This window comes from Odocoileus virginianus, chromosome 25 (assembly GCF_023699985.2).
Source record: "Odocoileus virginianus isolate 20LAN1187 ecotype Illinois chromosome 25, Ovbor_1.2, whole genome shotgun sequence".
Classification (NCBI taxonomy): Eukaryota; Metazoa; Chordata; class Mammalia; order Artiodactyla; family Cervidae; genus Odocoileus; species Odocoileus virginianus.
Window position 1 is genome coordinate 10,818,627 of NC_069698.1, and position 17,245 is coordinate 10,835,871.

The following is a 17,245-nucleotide window of genomic DNA, read 5'->3' on the forward strand; positions in this document are numbered from 1 at the left end:
ACCTCATTGTGGTTTTGATTTGCATTTCTCTGATAATGAGTGATGTTGAGCATCTTTTCATGTGTTTGTTAGCCATCTGTATGTCTTCCTTGGAGAAATGTCTGTTTAGTTCTTTGGCCCATTTTTTGATTGGGTCATTTATTTTTCTGGAGTTGAGCTGGAAGAGTTGCTTGTATATTTTGAGGATTAATCCTTTGTCTGTTGCTTCATTTGCTATTATTTTCTCCCAATCTGAGGGCTGTCTTTTCACCTTGCTTATAGTTTCCTTTGTTGTGCAAAAGCTTTTAAGTTTCATTAGGTCCCATTTGTTTATTTTTGCTTTTGTTTCTAAAATTCTGGGATGTGGGTCATAGAGGATCCTGCTGTGATTTATGTCGGAGAGTGTTTTGCCTATGTTCTCCTCTAGGAGTTTTATAGTTTCTGGTCTTACATTTAGATCTTTAATCCATTTTGAGTTTATATTTGTGTATGGTATTAGAAAGTGTTCTAGTTTCATTCTTTTACAGGTGGTTGACCAGTTTTCCCAGCACCACTTGTTAAAGAGGTTGTCTTTTTTCCATTGTATATCCTTGCCTCCTTTGTCGAAGATAAGGTGACCATAGGTTCGTGGATTTATCTCTGGGCTTTCTATTCTGTTCCATTGATCTATATTTCTGTCTTTGTGCTGGTACCATACTGTCTTGATGACTGTGTCTTTGTAGTATAGTCTGAAGTCAGGCAGGTTGATTCCTCCAGTTCCATTCTTCTTTCTCAAGGTTACTTTGGCTATTCGAGGTTTTTTTGTATTTCCATACAAATTGTGAAATTATTTGTTCTAGTTCTGTGAAAAATACCGTTGGTAGTTTGATAGGGATTGCATTGAATCTATAGATTGCTTTGGGTAGTATAGCCATTTTGACAATATTGATTCTTCCAATCCATGAACACGGTATATTTCTCCATCTGTTTGTGTCCTCTTTGATTTCTTTCATCAGTGTTTTATAGTTTTCTATGTATAGGTCTTTTGTTTCTTTAGGTAGATATACTCCTAAGTATTTTATTCTTTTTGTTCCAATGGTTTCCTTAATTTCTCTTTCTGTCTTCTCATTGTTAGTGTATAGGAATGCAAGAGATTTCTGTGTGTTAATTTTATATCCTGCAACTTTACTGTATTCGTTGATTAGCTCTAGTAATTTTCTGGTAGAGTCTTTAGGGTTTTCTATGTAGAGGATCATGTCATCTGCAAACAGAGAGAGTTTCACTTCTTCTTTTCCTATCTGGATTCCTTTTACTTCTTTTTCTGCCCTGATTGCTGTGGCCAACACTTCCAAAACTATGTTGAATAGGAGTGGTGAGAGTGGGCACCCTTGTCTTGTTCCTGATTTCAGGGGAAATGCTTTCAATTTTTCACCATTGAGGGTGATGCTTGCTGTGGGTTTGTCATATATAGTTATTATGTTGAGGTATGTTCCTTCTATTCCTGCTTTCTGGAGAGTTTTAATCATAAATGGATGTTGAATTTTGTCAAAGGCTTTTTCTGCATCTATTGAGATAATCATATGGTTTTTAATCTTTCAATTTGTTAGTGTGGTGTATTACATTGATTGATTTGCAAATATTAAAGAATCCTTGCATTCCTGGGATAAAGCCCTCTTGGTCATGGTGTATGATTTTTTTAATATGTTGTTGGAATCTGTTTGCTAGAATTTTTTTAAGGATTTTTGCATCTATGTTCATCAGAGATATTGGCCTGTACTTTTCTTTTTTTGTGGCATCTTTGTCTGGTTTTGGAATTAGGGTGATGGTGGCCTCATAGAATGAGTTTGGAAGTTTACCTTCTTCTGCAATTTTCTGGAAGAGTTTGAGTAAGATAGGTGTTAGCTCTTCTCTAAATTTTTGGTAGAATTCAGCTGTGACACCATCTGGTCCTGGGCTTTTGTTTGCTGGAAGATTTCTGATTACAGTTTCGATTTCCTTGCTTGTGATGGGTTTGTTAAGATCTTCTATTTCTTCCTGGTTCAGTTTTGGAAAGTTATACTTCTCTAAGAACTTGTCCATTTCTTCCAAGTTGTCCATTTTATTGGCATAGAGCTGCTGGTAGTAGTCTCTTATGATCCTTTGTATTTCAGTGTTGTCTGTTGTGATCTCTCCATTTTAATTTCTAATTTTGTTAATTTGGTTCTTCTCCCTTTGTTTCTTAATGAGTCTTACTAATGGTTTGTCAATTTTGTTTATTTTTTCAAAAAACCAGCTTTTAGCTTTGTTGATTTTTTGCTATGGTCTCTTTAGTTTCTTTTGCATTTATTTCTGCCCTAATTTTTAAGATTTCTTTCCTTCTACTAACCCTGGGGTTCTTCATTTCTTCCTTCTCTAGTTGCTTTAGGTGTAGAGTTAGGTTATTTATTTGACTTTTTTCTTGTTTCTTGAGGTAGGCCTGTAATGCTATGAATCTTCCCCTTAGCACTGCTTTTACAGTGTCCCATAGGTTTTGGGTTGTTGTGTTTTCATTTTCATTCATTTCTATGCATATTTTGATTTCTTTTTTGATTTCTTCTATGATTTGTTGGTTATTAAGAAGCATGTTGTTTAGCCTCCATATGTTTGAATTTTTAATAATTTTTTTCCTGTAATTGAGATCTAATCTTACTGCACTGTGGTCAGAAAAGATGACTGGAATGATTTCAATCTTTTTGAATTTACCAAGACTAGATTTATGGCCCAGGATGTGATCTATTCTGGAGAAGGTTCCATGTGCACTTGAGAAAAAGGTGAAGCTGACTGTTTTGGGGTGAAACGTCCTATAGATGTCAATTAGGTCTAGCTGGTCCATTGTGTCCTTTAAAGTTTGTGTTTCCTTGTTCATTTTCTGTTTAGTTGATCTATCCATAGTTGTGAGTGGGGTATTAAAGTCTCCTACTATTATTGTGTTACTATTAATTTCCTCTTTCATTCTCTTTAGCGTTTGCCTTACATATTGCGGTGCTCCTATGTTGGGTGCATATATATTTATAATTGTTATATCTTCTTCTTGGATTGATCCTTTGATCATTATGTAGTGTCCATCTTTGTCTCTTTTCACACCCTTTGTTTGAAAGTCTATTTTATCTGATATGAGTATTGCGACTCCTGCTTTCTTTTGGTCTCCGTTTGCATGGAATATTTTTTTCCAGCCCTTCACTTTTAGTCTGTATGTGTCCCTTGCTTTGAGGTGGGTCTCTTGTAGACAGCATATATAGGGATCTTGCTTTTGTATCCATTCAGCCAGCCTTTGTCTTTTGGTTGGGGCATTCAACCCATTTACATTTAAGGTAATTATTGATAGGTATGGTCCCGTTGCCATTTATTTTGTTTGGGGTTCACGTTTATACCACCTTTCTGTGTTTCCTGTCTAGAGAAGATCCTTTAGTATTTGTTGAAGAGCTGGTTTGGTGGTGCTGAATTCTCTCAGCTTCTGCTTGTCTGTAAAGCTTTTGAGTTCTCCTTCATATCTGAATGAGATCCTTGCTGGGTAGAGTAATCTAGGTTGTAGGTTATTCTCTTTCATTACTTTAAGTATGTCCTGCCATTCCCTTCTGGCCTGAAGGGTTTCTATTGATAGATCAGCTGTTATCCTTATGGGAATCCCTTTGTGTGTTATTTGTTGTTTCTCCCTTGCTGCTTTTAATATTTGTTCTTTGTGTTTGATCTTTGTTAATTTGATTACTATGTGTCTTGGGGTGTTTCGCCTTGGGTTTATCCTGTTTGGGACTCTCTGGGTTTCTTGGACTTGAGTGGCTATTTCCTTCCCCATTTTAGGGAAGTTTTCAGCTATTATCTCCTCGAGTAACTTCTCATGGCCTTTCTTTTTTGTCTTCTTCTTCTGGGACTCCTATGATTCGAATGTTGGGGCGTTTCACATTGTCCCAGAGGTCCCTGAGGTTGTCCTCATTTCTTTTGATTCTTTTTTCTTTTTTCCTCTCTGCTTCATTTATTTCCACCATTTTATCTTCTAACTCACTTATCCTATCTTCTGTCTCTGTTATTCTACTCATGGTTCCCTCCAGAGTGTTTTTGATCTCATTTATTTCATTATTAATTTTTAATTGACTTTTTTTTATTTCTTCTAGGTACTTGTTAAACATTTCTTGCATCTTTTCAATCTTTGTCTCCAGGCTATTTATTTGTAACTCCATTTTGTTTTCAAGATTTTGGATCATTTTTATTATCATTATTCTAAATTCTTTTTCAGGTAGATTCCCTATTTCCTCCTCTTTTGTTTGACTTGGTGGGCTTTTTTCATGTTCCTTGACCTGTTGGGTATTTCTCTGCCTTTTTATCTTGTTTAGATTGCTGTGTCTGGAGTGAGCTTTCTGTATTCTTGTGGTCTGTGGTTCCTTTTTATTGTGGAGGTTTCACCCAGTGGATGGGGTTGGACGATTGGTTTGTCAAGGTTTCCTGGTTAGGGAAGCTTGTGTCAGCGTTCTGGTGTGTGGAATTGGATTTCTTCTCTCTGGAGTGCAATGGAGTGTCCAGTAATGAGTTTTGCGATGGGTCTCTGTGTTAGGTGTGACTTTGGAGAGCCTGTATGTTGACACTCAGGTCTATGTTCCTGCGTTGCTAAAGAATTTGCGTGGTGTGTCTTGTACTGGAGCTTATTGGCTCTTGGGTGGTGGTTGGTTTTGGTGTAGGTATGGAGACTTTTGGATGGTCTCATATTCCTTAATGTTCCGTGTAGTCAGGAGTTTTCTGGTTTTCTCAGGTTTTGGGCTTAAGTCTCCTGCCTCTGGATTTCAGTTTTATTCTTCCAGTAGTCTCAAGACTTCTCCAACTATACAGCACTGATAATAAAACTTCTAGGTTAATGGTGAAAAGATTCTCCACTGTGAGAGACAGAGAAGTTCACAGAGTTACATGAAGAATAGGAGAGGGAGGAAGGAGATAGAGGTGAGCAGGAGGAGAAAAAGGGGACTCAAGTGGAGAGAGACAGATCTACGCAGTTATCTGTTCCCAAAGTGTTCTCCGTAGCCCAGACACCCACAAAGATTCACAGAATTGGACTGTGAAGAGAAGGGGAAAGGAGGAAATAGAGGTGTTCTGAGGTAGCAAACAGAGAGTCAAAAGTGGGAGAGTAATCACCACACTCCTGAATAGAAATGGGAACTGAATATTGGATTCTTAAATGTCCAAAATTTATATCACATACTGAAAAACAAAGATTAAAAATCTACTGTAGAGGTTAGACTCTTTGAAATACAATATTTAAAAACAAAAACAAAAACACACAAAACAATTTAGAAATGTATATGAAGTTCGGTTTAAAAATAGGGTTTCTCTCTCTTTTTTTTTTGGCAAGGTTATAGTGAAATGAAAATGAAAATTAAGGAATAATAGAGGAATAGTAGAGGGCTTTAAAAGGAAATAGGAGAGAAAAACAAGAAAAAGAAAAAAAAAGAAAAAAATTTTTTTTTCCTAATTAAAAAAATCGTAAAAATATATGAAAATGAAAGTTGACGAGTAATGGGGGAGTAATAGGGAATTTTAAAAGAAAATAAAAGAGAAAAAATAAAAAATAATAAAAAAAAAAGGAAAGAAAAAAAAATTTTTTTTAATTAAAAAAAATATATACATATATATCTAGGAATTTCTCTGGAGTTGTTGCGGTCAGTGTAGGTTCAGCTCAATTTCAGACAGCTCCTCTTTCCAGCTTACACTTCTCGATATCTATAGGCCCCTTCCAGTGTAGTCTGTGTTACCTTCAGGGATTTTAATCTGTTGCACCGGTCCTTTCTGAAGCGGTTCCCTTTGTTTATTTGGCTTCTGTTTGCTGTCTCTTTGGTGTCTAATTTCCGCCCTGACACAGGCGGGCGGAGGTGATCTCTTATTTAGGTTCCCTAGTTCAGTTCAGTCCTGCTACGGGGAGGGCGGGCGCTGCAGACAGATACCGCTCTGTGTGGATAGCACTCACCGTGTTCCAGCCACACTGGGTTTGCCCCGCTCACGGGTGTCTGTGCTTTCCCCGTCTACACTGCTCAGGCTCCCGGCTGCTCTATACGGAGCGGGCCCTGCATTGAGTGCGGTTCCAGTTTTCGGGTACTCCACAAAAGCGCAGATTCGGTTGCGCCTCCGTTTTGTGCCTTCCCTGGCCTGAGCGGCCCAGGCAGCCAGAGGCTTGGGCGCACTCTCCCCAGGTGCGGCGCGCCTTTTCCCTCCACGGCGAGTGGCCCAGGCAGCCAGAGGCTTGGGCGCACTCTCCCGGGTGCAGCATGCCTTTTCCCTCCGCGGCAAGCGGCCCAGGCAGCCAGAGGCTTGGGCGCACTCTCCCCAGGTGCGGCGCGCCTTTTCCCTCCACGGCGAGTGGCCCAGGCAGCCAGAGGCTTGGGCGCACTCTCCCGGGTGCAGCACGCCTTTTCCCTCCGCGTCGAGCAGCCCAGGCAGCCAGAGGCTTGGGCACAATCTCCCCGGTACGGCGCGCTTTTCCCCTCCGCGGCCCCAGCGCGCGCCGCCAGTCGGGTCTCAGGAAGACTTTAGCTAGAACCCGGAGGCCTGTTTGCAGTGTGGGAGGGGGTGGCTTCTCAGGGGCTGAGTTTGCCCCTTTCCCCTCCCCCCTGCCCCCTACCTCCAGTGGGGATGGGCCGGCTCTTCTCTGGAGATTCTCAGTCCCTTTGTTTTGCAAACCGCAAGCAGTGTGTTCGGGCCAGTTAATTTTGTCCCTTGCTATCCCACAGTTTAAAAAAGCTCCCTCCGATTGCTCTCAGGGTCTTTGGGCCGGTCCTTACCCTAAGCAATGCCGCCCACTCCTCTCCATCCCGCCCCCACTTGTTGCTGGCGGGTACGGGCGTCTGGGGTACTTTTCTGCCGGGAGTTGCTTTTAGGCACGTAATCTGTGGGCCTTGTTTAATTTTTCCTCCCAGTTAGATTGCCGAAAACTTCCCCCAGTCCCGCCAGTGCGAGGGTTTCCTGGTGATTGGAAACTTCCTCTATTAAGACTCCCTTCCCGGGACGGATCTCCGTCCGTAGCTCTTTTGACTCCCTTTTTATCTTTTATATTTTGTCCTACCTCCCTTCGAAGACAATGGGTTGCTTTTCTGGGCGCCTGATGTCCTCTGCTAGTGATCAGAAGTTGTTTTGTGAAATTTGCTCAGCGTTCAAATGTTCTTTGGATGAATTTTTAGGGGAGAAAGTGGTCTCCCCGTCCTATTCCTCCGCCGTCTTGGCTCCTCCCCTCGAACTCATTCTCTTAATTGCAATATACTTAGTGCTTTTCCTTTGAAAAGCAGCTAAATGGAGAATAAGACAGATGACTTCAGTGTTTGGGTAATATTATGACTCTCAACAGAGAAGGAGAGAAATATCAATACTTTTACCATATCATGTGTTTAAGGAGACTTACACCAGCATTATGAGGAAGGATGTGTACCTAGAGACCCCTACACAAGGACCACCAACTTATGTGTCAGGAATTAAGGCCTTAACAATAAATGCACGCCAAGTTTTGGGTTTTCATTGGGCATATGTGGTCCTGATCCTTCTTCAATCCCAGTCTGGAATGTGACAGTAGTGAAAGTTTATTCACTCAGTTGTGTCCAACTCTTTGCAACCACATGGACTGTAGTCACCATTTGCCTCTGTCCATGGACTTCTCCCGGCAAGAATACTGGAGTGGCTTGCCATTTCCTTCTCCAGGGGCTCTCCCCAACCCAGGGATCAAACCCGGGTCTCCTGCATTGCAGGCAGATTCTTTACTGTCTGACTCACTAGGGAAGCCCGTTTTTAAATGTCTCTAGTGCTTATAAAAGAAGTGACCTATTTCCCACTTAGACCAGATCACCTCAGAGTATACAGTCAGGTCTCAGATTCAACTGTATGATTTTCATACCAAAACTGAGACTTCTCTATTGTGAACATTAGTTTTTGGTAAGTCATCATGTTTGTTGCCAGTTACATGAGTTCCAGTTCTCTGGGAAGCTCTATTTTCCTTGACTGCAAATGTTCAACTAAAAAAAAATGTCTAAACTGTTTCTCACTTTATTATAGTTCTAAATAAGACAACTACAAGACCAAGCAGACCCAGACCCAGTGGGACACCCAGAGGGAATGGAATAGGAGCAGGTAGTGATCACAAACTTATTTCCTTTTGATCCTATCAAATTCTAAATGTTTTCAATTCAATTTTTAAAATTTTGTTAAATTCACATTTCAATTTCCTTTTTACTAGTTTTGAGTTAGTATAACTAGTTTTAGAAGTTCATAGAACTGAAAATTGTAAATCATTCCAAAATCAAAATTTCAAATGTCCCTGTAAACTTAAAAAAAATAGTTTCCTACTTTTCTCAACCCAGTCCACTAAATCAACTACAATATATAGTCTTAATTATTAAAAAGAGCCTGATTAAGTATGAATTAAAATATCAAAATAGCTTTTTCCCTAATTTCAAAATTAAGGAAACTTCACATTTCCATATATAGGTTTGGTCTTTGAGACAATGATCAATTGGTTTTCGAGTTTATAATTTCATAAGTGCCATTATAATATTTTTAAAAAATCCACATCCACAAACTGGAATATGACATTTAAATGAGAAGAGCAATTAGCAAATGATCATATTAATGATCAAGCATATTAATGTTACAATTCATTCAGTTTGATTAAATGATATTGCCCTGCTCCAGTCTCCTCTATGGGACATCATATAGATAACTAGGACAAATTAACTGATAAAAGTTCACTCAACTCACTCAGTAGGTAAATGGTAGTTATTAAATGCCTTAATATGGGATTGCATTGTTCCCTTGAAATATTTTTTAAATAGTGCAGATCTTGTGCCTGCTTATGTAAAAATGCATAAACATTATAGTTTGTTTAATGCATATATATGTATATATAATCAACCCATAATTAATTGTTCCTTAATGAGAAAGATGTGAATACTATCTGAAGACATGTATTCAGTCTAAAAATGATTTAGATTTTTTTTTTAGTACGTGTTTTTGTACTAGGTTATTACAATGTCTGAAGTTCTAGGAATTCACTTTCCTTCAATTAATGAGACAGATACTGTAAATTCCTGATTCATGAAAAGCAAGAAAGCATTCCAGTATTTATTTGTGCTCAGCTGTTCCTTTTATTCTTCCCAAGTGGGACTAAGCAGTACATAGTGTCTCATATTGACGTAAACAGTCTGGCTGTGAAGACAGCTACCTTCTGAATGTTCAAAATAATTCCCCAGAGTTTGTCCGAGTAAAAATAGAAGAAAGCATTTATGTCAGCAGAACAAATGAAAGAACAAGCAGCTATGATGAACTTGAAAGCCATTAACCTTCAGAATGAGCAAGCAGTGATTCTCACTAGGAAAATGTTAATTGTCTTTTGGGGAGAAAACAGAGCATGATTATGCTTTAGTTTATCAGTAGTATAAAAATTTTTCCAGAGCTACTTGTGATACAGATTGACATCTGTTACCCTCTTGTGTAGATAAAGTCAGCTTTGTAGTAACTCACCTAATTTAGCTTTGGTAGGATGACCTTTTACCAGCACGCCTTCAGTTTAGTCCATTGGTTGCTGATAGAAAAAGGTTGGTGGGCACAGATAAACAAAGCTAAGCTTGCTGTTTCCTCTTTCCTTGCTCCACTAACATCCCCAATCCAAATGTGCTGCACATGTTCCATGTTCTAATGTTTCTCTATTGGGATCCCCCTCAGGGAAGAACAGGCTGGCCCCCTGCTAAGAGTAAAATCAGCAGACAGCATCCCATTGTCAGCGCCTTCAGGGTCAGCCTCAGCTGAGGAGAGCCTTGATTGGACATATGGGTGGAACATCTCTTTGTCATATAGCAACCAAATGATATTTACCTCAGGAAAGGATGTTTGTCTTAACATTCACACAAATTGGTGCAATTTCCACTTCAGTATTCTTGCCTTGAGAAACCCATGAACAGTAAGAAAAGGCAAAAAGACAGGACGCTGAAAGATGAACTCTGCAGGTCAGTAGGTGCCCAATATGCTACTGGAAATCAGCGGAGAAATAACTCCAGAAAGAATGAAGAGATGGAGCCAAAGCAAAAACAACACCCAGCTGTGGATGTGATGGTGATGGAAGTAAAGTCCAATGCTGTAAAGAACAATATTGCATAGGACCTAAATTCATCTTAGGTCCATGAATCAAGGCAAATTGGAAGTGGTCAAACAGGAGATGACAAGAGTGAACATCAACATTTTAGGAATCAGCAAACTAAAATGGACTGGAATGGGTGAATTTGACTCAGATTATCATTATATCTAGTACTGTGGGCAAGAATCCCTTAGAAGAAATGGAGTAGCCATCCTCATCATCAAAAGAGTCCAAAATGCAGTACTTGGATGCAATCTCAAAAACGACAGAATGATCTCTCTTCATTTCCAAGGCAAACCATTCAGTATCACAGTAATCCAAGCCTATGCCCCGACCAGGAATGCTGAAGAAGCTGAAGTTGGATGGTTCTATGAAGACCTACAAGACCTTCTAGAACTAACACTAAAAAAAGATATCCTTTTCATTATAGGGGACTGGAATGCAAAAGTAGGAAGTCAAGAAACACCTGGAGTAACAGGCACATTTGGCCTTGGAGTACAGAGTGAAGCAGGGCAAAAAGAATTTTGCCAAGAGAATGCACTGGTCATGGTAAACACCCTCCTCCAACAACACAAAAGAAGACTCTGCACATGGATATCAGCAGATGGTCAACACCAAAATCAGATTGATCATATTATTTGCAGCCAGAAAAGGAGAAGCTCTATACAGTCAGCAAAAACAAGACCAGAAGCTGACTGTGACTTGGATCATGAACTCCTTACTGTGAAATTCAGACTTAAATTGAAGAAAGTAGGAAAAACTGCTAGACCATTCAGGTATGACCTAAATCCAATCCCTTACAATTGTACAATGGAAGTGAGAAATAGATTCAAGAGACTAGCTCTGATAGACAGAGTGTCTGAAGAACTATGGATGGAGGTTCGTGACATTGTATAGGATGCAGTAATCAAGACATCCCCAAGAAAAAAATATGAAAAAAGGCAAAATGGTTGTCTGAGGAGGTCTTACAAATAGCTGTGAAAAGAAGAGAAGCAGAAGCCTAAGGAGAAAAGGAAAGATATGCCCATTTGAATGCAGAGTTACAAAGAGTAGCAAGGAGAGATAAGAAAGCCTTCCTCAGTGATCAGTGCAAAGAAATAGAGGAAAACAGTAGAATGGGAAAGACTAGAGATCTCTTCAAGAAAATTAGACATACCAAGGGAAAATTTCATGCAGAGATGGGCACAATAAAGGACAGAAGTGTTATGTACCTAACAGAAGCAGAAGATATTAAGAAGAGGTGGCAAGAATACACAGAAGAACTATACAAAAAAGATCTTCACGACCCCGATAACCACGAATGTGTGCTCACTCACCTAGAGCCAGACATCCTGGAATGCAAAGTCAAGTGGACCTTAGGAAGCATCACTACAAACAAAGCTAGTGGAGGTGATGCAATTCCAGTTGAGCTATTTCAAATCCTAAAAGAGGTGTGAAAGTGCTGCACTCAATATGCCAGCAGTGGCCACAGGACTGGTCAGCTTTTATTCCAATCCCAAAGAAACACAATGCCAAAGAATGCTCGAACTACCACACAGTTGCACTCATCTCACACACTAACAATGTGATGCTCAAAATTCTCCAAGCCAGGCTTGAACAGTACGTGAACTGGAACTTCCAGATGTACAAGTTGGATTTAGAAAAGGCAGAGGAACCAGAGATCAAATTGCCAACATCCATTGGATCATCGAAAAAGCAAGAGAGTTCCAGAAAAACATCTGCTTTATTGACTATGCAAAAGCCTTTGACTGTGTGGATCACAACATACCATGGAAAATTCTTGAAGAGATGGGAATACCAGACTGCCTGACCTGCCTCCTGAGAAATCTGTATGCAGGTCAGGAAGCAACAGTTAAAACTAGACATGGAACAACAGACTGGTTCCAAATCAGGAAAGGAGTATGTCAAGGCTGTATATTTTCACCCTGCTTATTTAACTTATATGCAGAGTAAATCATGAGAAAAGCTGGGATGAATGAAGCACAAGCTGGAACCAAGATTTCTGGGATAAATATCAATAACCTCATATTCTGATGACACCACCCTTATGGCAGAAAGTGAAGAAGAATTAAAGAGCCTCTTGATGAAAGTGAAAGAGGAGAGTGAAAAAGTTGGCTTAAAACTTAACATTCAGAAAACTAAGATCATGGCATCTGGTCCCATCACTTCATGGCAAATAGATGGGGAAACAATGGAAACAGTGACAGACTTTTATTTTTCTGGGCTCCAGAATCACTGCAGATGGTGATTGCAGCCATGAAATTAAAAGACGCTTGCTCCTTAGAAGGAAAGTTATGACCAACCTAGACAGCATATGAAAAAGCCGAGACATTGCTTTGCCGACAAAGGTCCATCTAGTCAAGGCTATGGTTTTTCCAGTGGTCATGTATGGATGTGAGGGTTGGACTATAAAGAAAGCTGAGAGTGAGAGAATTGATGCTTTTGAAGTGTGGTGTTGGAGGAGACTCTTGGGAGTCCATTGGACAGCAAAGAGATCCTACAAGTCCATCCTAAAGGAAATCAGTCCTGAATATTCATTGGAAGGACTGATGCTGAAGCTGAAACTCCAATACTTTGGCCACCTGATGAAGAACTGACTCACTGGCAAAGACCCTGATGCTGGGAAAGATCGAAGGCGGGAAGAGAAGGGGACGACAGAGGATGAGATGGTTGGATGGCATCACCAACTCAAAGAACATGAGTTTGAATAAACTCCAGGAGTTGATAATGGACAGGGAGGCCTGGTGTGTGTGCTGCAGTCCATGGGGTTGCAAAGAGTCAGACACGACTGAGCAACAGAACTTAACCACATTAACAGAACAAAGGGGAAAAAAGAATCACATGATCATAAATAAAAAATCAGCCATGAGACAAAATTCAAAAACCATTCATGATGAAAACTCTCATAAAACTAGAAATTGAAGGAATTTTCCTCCATCTGATAAAGGACATCTGAGAAAAACCTACAGCTAACATCTCATATCCAGTCTGAATATTCTTCTTCTCACATCAAGAATATAAGTAAGGATTCCTATTTTTACCCCTTCCATTGAAAATAGATGTGGAGTGTTAAGCCAATACAGTAAGACCAGAAAAGAAAGTAAATGAAATACAAATCACAGGTGACATTACATAGCATATTATGAAAGGAAATTTTAACAGCTTTCAAATTATTTGCCTGGGGAATAATGTTTTGAGAAATGGGTGAGAAAAAGAAGTTTTTAAATCTGTTCTCTTCAGGTTATAGACAGGAGTCTGCCTTACTTTGTGCATGGTTTTGATCTGACTTCTTTATAGAAATGCAGGTATTCACATCAGATTTCTTTTCTTCTCTGACCCAGTCCTATTGTCTCATTCACACTCACTTCTAGCCTCAATTGTGTATTAATAAGAACAATATCTCCGTGTTGACTGATTTTTCATCCAACTTTGACATTTTGCCTAGAATATGTATGATTCTTACCCACCTCACATATATTTTACTATAATTTTTCTTGCTGAAATTTTCAGTACATATATTTTGCATTTTAAAAAATCAGCTGATAAAAGGATGTGCTTAGAGTGCTCTGGTCTGGTGCACTGGGAAGACCCAGAGGGATCGGGTGGAGAGGGAGGTGGGAGGGGGGATCTGGATGGGGAACACATGTAAATCCATGGCTGATTCATGTCAATGTATGGCAAAAACCACTACAATATTGTAAAGTAATTAGCCTCCAACTAATAAAAATAAATGGAAAAAAAATAGAACATTAAAAAAAAAAGGATGTGTTTAGGATTTATAGGGCATATTCTTCATAGTCAGGCATAAAAATATTTACTGCTGGTCCTTTGGAAAACTAAAAGAGAAAGATTCTGAGGCCTTAAAACTATGCACCTTTGATTCTTTAGGTCTCTAAACAAATCTTGCAATGACTCCATTAACACTCTGCAATCTTTAAACTATCTTGACCCCAGTTTCTTAATTCATAACATCATTATAGATATTTACCCTGCTTTATGTTCATTTCACATGTACATGTATAATATTTCTCCACCTTAAAGTTAGAAAGTAACCTTTAGAGAGTGAAGTTTAGGTTGGGCATTTTTCCAGCACTCTGCTTTTTCAGGGTTTCCAGAGATACGTCTCAGCTTAATTGATATGTTCTACATGCTTATAACCAACTTGAGATGCAAAAACATGCCTAGACCAGGGGATTGCACAAAGTACAAATGTGTGTGCTAAGGCATGTCCAACTCTGCATCCCCATGGACTGTAACCTGCCAGGCTCCTCTGTCCATGGGATTTCCCAGGCAGGAATACTGGAGTGGGTTGCCATTTCCTTCTCCAGGGCCTCTTCCTGACCTGGGAATCAAACCCGTATCTCTTGGGTTTCCTGCATTGGCAGGCAGATTCTTTACTACTGAACCACCAGGGAAGCCTTTTACCACTGAGTCACAGGGAAGCCCACAAGAAGTACAATCCCACAGACCAGATCCAGTTCACTGCCTTTTTTTGTAAACAAGGTTTAGTAGAAACTTTCTCAACACAGTGGCAGGACAGAAGAGTTGTGACAGAGACAGTATGGCCCTCAGAGCTGAAAATAGTTCCTCTCTGACCTTTGCCAGAAAAAATCACCCATCCTTTGCCAGACGATCTCCACTTTTCTCACCGTGGAAGAAAGCTGCTAAGTTATGCAACTGTTCTTTCATTCAACTAACATTCCTTGAAGGCCCACATGTGCCAGGCAAAGTGTAGTTTGGAAACCCCCTTGGCACATGTGCTTTGGCAGCTATGTTAACACCTGAATCCCAGACTCCTTTCTCTGCTCCGTTCTCTCCTAATGAGGAATCCACACTTCACTGGACCCACGTGGAGTGTGCTCGACAACCAGAACCCAGATGCCGCCCAGGTGAGGAATGTGTTTGTCTGAGCTGCCGCTAAATCTTCCAGTCTGCTGGCCCTTCGCCCCTGACCTTGCAGCCAGGTGCTGAGATCTTGAGACGTGGGTGAGGAGACCAATCATCCATAAACACCACTCCTTTTCGGTCATGAGGAACCGTCTCGAATACATTCGGAAATCAATTCCCAGTGTGCTGTGTTTGTTTGCAAAGTTTCTGTTACCATGGTTAAAAATACTGAAATCATTACTTCATTTCTGACAATAAATTGCTAAGGGATGAACTATGTAAATCAAGAGATTTTTGGAGAATTTCCATATGACATTTGGGGGCTTACATTGAAGTTCAAGTCTTGTTGCTTTCAGAGCCAGTGCTGTCCTTGAGAAAATAGTGGATTAATCCTGCTTGAGGGAGAAAGAATTCATGTTGCAGCCTGACCCACACTGGCTAATCAGATGTCAGTTCCTGAGGATTCTTTTTCTGCACTCTCTCTCACTGGCTTCCTCCTTTGCCCTCCATTGCCTCTCTGCTTGCGTTGGCCTTTATTGGCTTTCCTCAATTCAGGGCCACAGAAGTTCACTGGCCTCCAGGGCCTGAGCTCACATGCTACTGGCTGACATGCAAACCACGGCCAGGTGGAGCCAAGCCCAGAACTGGACTTCACTCTCCTGTCCCCAGTTCAATGCTTTTTCCCTGAGTCCCACAGCTGCCTTCTGCAGGACTCTTCCCAGCGTTCTCATCCACTGCTGGCTTTTCTTTGTTTCTGAAGGCTGGACAAAATCCAGTTTAGCAACTGATGCTATTGACTTGGCTACTTAACCTACAAGGATCATAATACTATGATGCTTCCATCTCTACCTATACAGAAAATAGCTGATTTCTCCCTTCATTTGAAAAGAGGCTAGGGATGATTCTATTTTTTCTCTTATCCATAAAGTAATCCTGCAGAGCTTTAGATTCTCTCTCAGTTCTCCGTTTTACCGGCCTGTGGCTTGGTAGATCTGGACACGTGTGGTCGGAAAACCATTTCATCCTTGCATTTCTCTCTGACTCCCACATATCAGTGGCATGACTGCATGGCACCTGCTTGCCAGCCATGGTTGTTTAGCCCTCACCCAGTGAGGTGACACCTCACTGGTGTATTTCAGACACCTGAAATACAGAGTGTCGGACCTGAGAGCTAAAGTCAGTTAGACTCATTGTGAGGTCAAAGAGAAGCATTGAAAAAAAAAAAATTCAGCCAAGTAAATTTGAAGATTTAATTGGCTTTATTGGGCTTCCCAGGTGGTGCTAGTGGTAAAGAACCTGCCTGCCAGTGCCAGAGATGGTAAGAGACCAGGGTTCAATCCCTGGGTGGGGAAGATCCCCTGGAGGAGGGCAAGGCAACCCACTCCAGTATTCTGGCCTGGAGAATTCCCTGGACAGAGGAGCCTGGTGGGTTACATTCCATAGGGTCACAGAGTTGGACAGGACTGAAGTGACTTATCACAGCATGCATTCAGCAATTTATGAATCAAGCAGCATCCTATGTAGTGACTAGATGGCACTCCAAACACTTGTGCTCAATGGAAGTTTTGGTTTTTTATCAGAGGACAGTTGCTTTACAATTTGTGTTAGTTTCTACTGTCCAGCAAAGGGTACATGTTTGTACGTGTGTGCATATGTGTGCACATATGTGTGCGTGTACATATGTGTGTGTCTCTATGTGTGTATATATACACCCCCTCCCTCTTGGACCTCCCTCTCACCGCCATCCCAGCCTGCTAGGTCGTCACAGAGCACTGGGCTGACCTCCCTCTGCTAGGCAGCAGCTTCCCACTGGCTGTCTCTCTTATGCATGGGAGTGTGTGTGTGTTAATCCTACTCTCCCCGTTTGCCCCACCCTCCCCTTCCGCTGCGGCGACCACGTGTATAGGAGCAAGTGTGGGGCAAGGGAACCATCACCCAAAGAAAATACTGTGTTGGAGCCAGGACACCTTTGGAGCTAGAAGGGATTTGCGTGGGTTTTACCATTGTAGGTCACCTCTCCTTCTGGAGGATGAAGAGGGCGCCTGTGACAGATTCCCTCACAGGGGCTGACCAGAAACTTCCAGGCTGCTCGATTGAGATTACATTTCTGGGGAAGGTCAAAACTGCAGTTAAGTCAGGTTTTAAGTCTAGGCTTGGTAGCATGGGCTTTAGCACCAGTGATGCCACGTCCGGCCTTCTCTTTATCGGAGGGAAGATGATGACAGAAAAAGACACCCTGTACTATCCCAATTAGTGCTCAAGAAACGGGCTTGGGAACTGGGCATACATGGG

At 40.9% G+C, this 17,245-nt stretch overlaps 1 protein-coding gene across 37 annotated transcripts in view; it reads left to right on the forward strand.

Moving 5' to 3' along the window:
- Window positions 1-17,245, forward strand: part of ABI3BP (ABI family member 3 binding protein) — a 271,320-nt gene that overhangs the window by 207,619 nt on the left and 46,456 nt on the right. For 32 of the 37 annotated variants that reach the window (XM_070454961.1, XM_070454962.1, XM_070454965.1 and 29 more), the window contains one exon: window positions 7,993-8,067. The exons of the other annotated variants lie outside the window; for them this stretch is intronic. In XM_070454961.1, coding sequence (XP_070311062.1) covers window positions 7,993-8,067 — 75 coding nt within the window. The remainder of the gene's footprint in view (window positions 1-7,992; window positions 8,068-17,245) is intronic. 37 annotated transcript variants of the gene reach the window in all.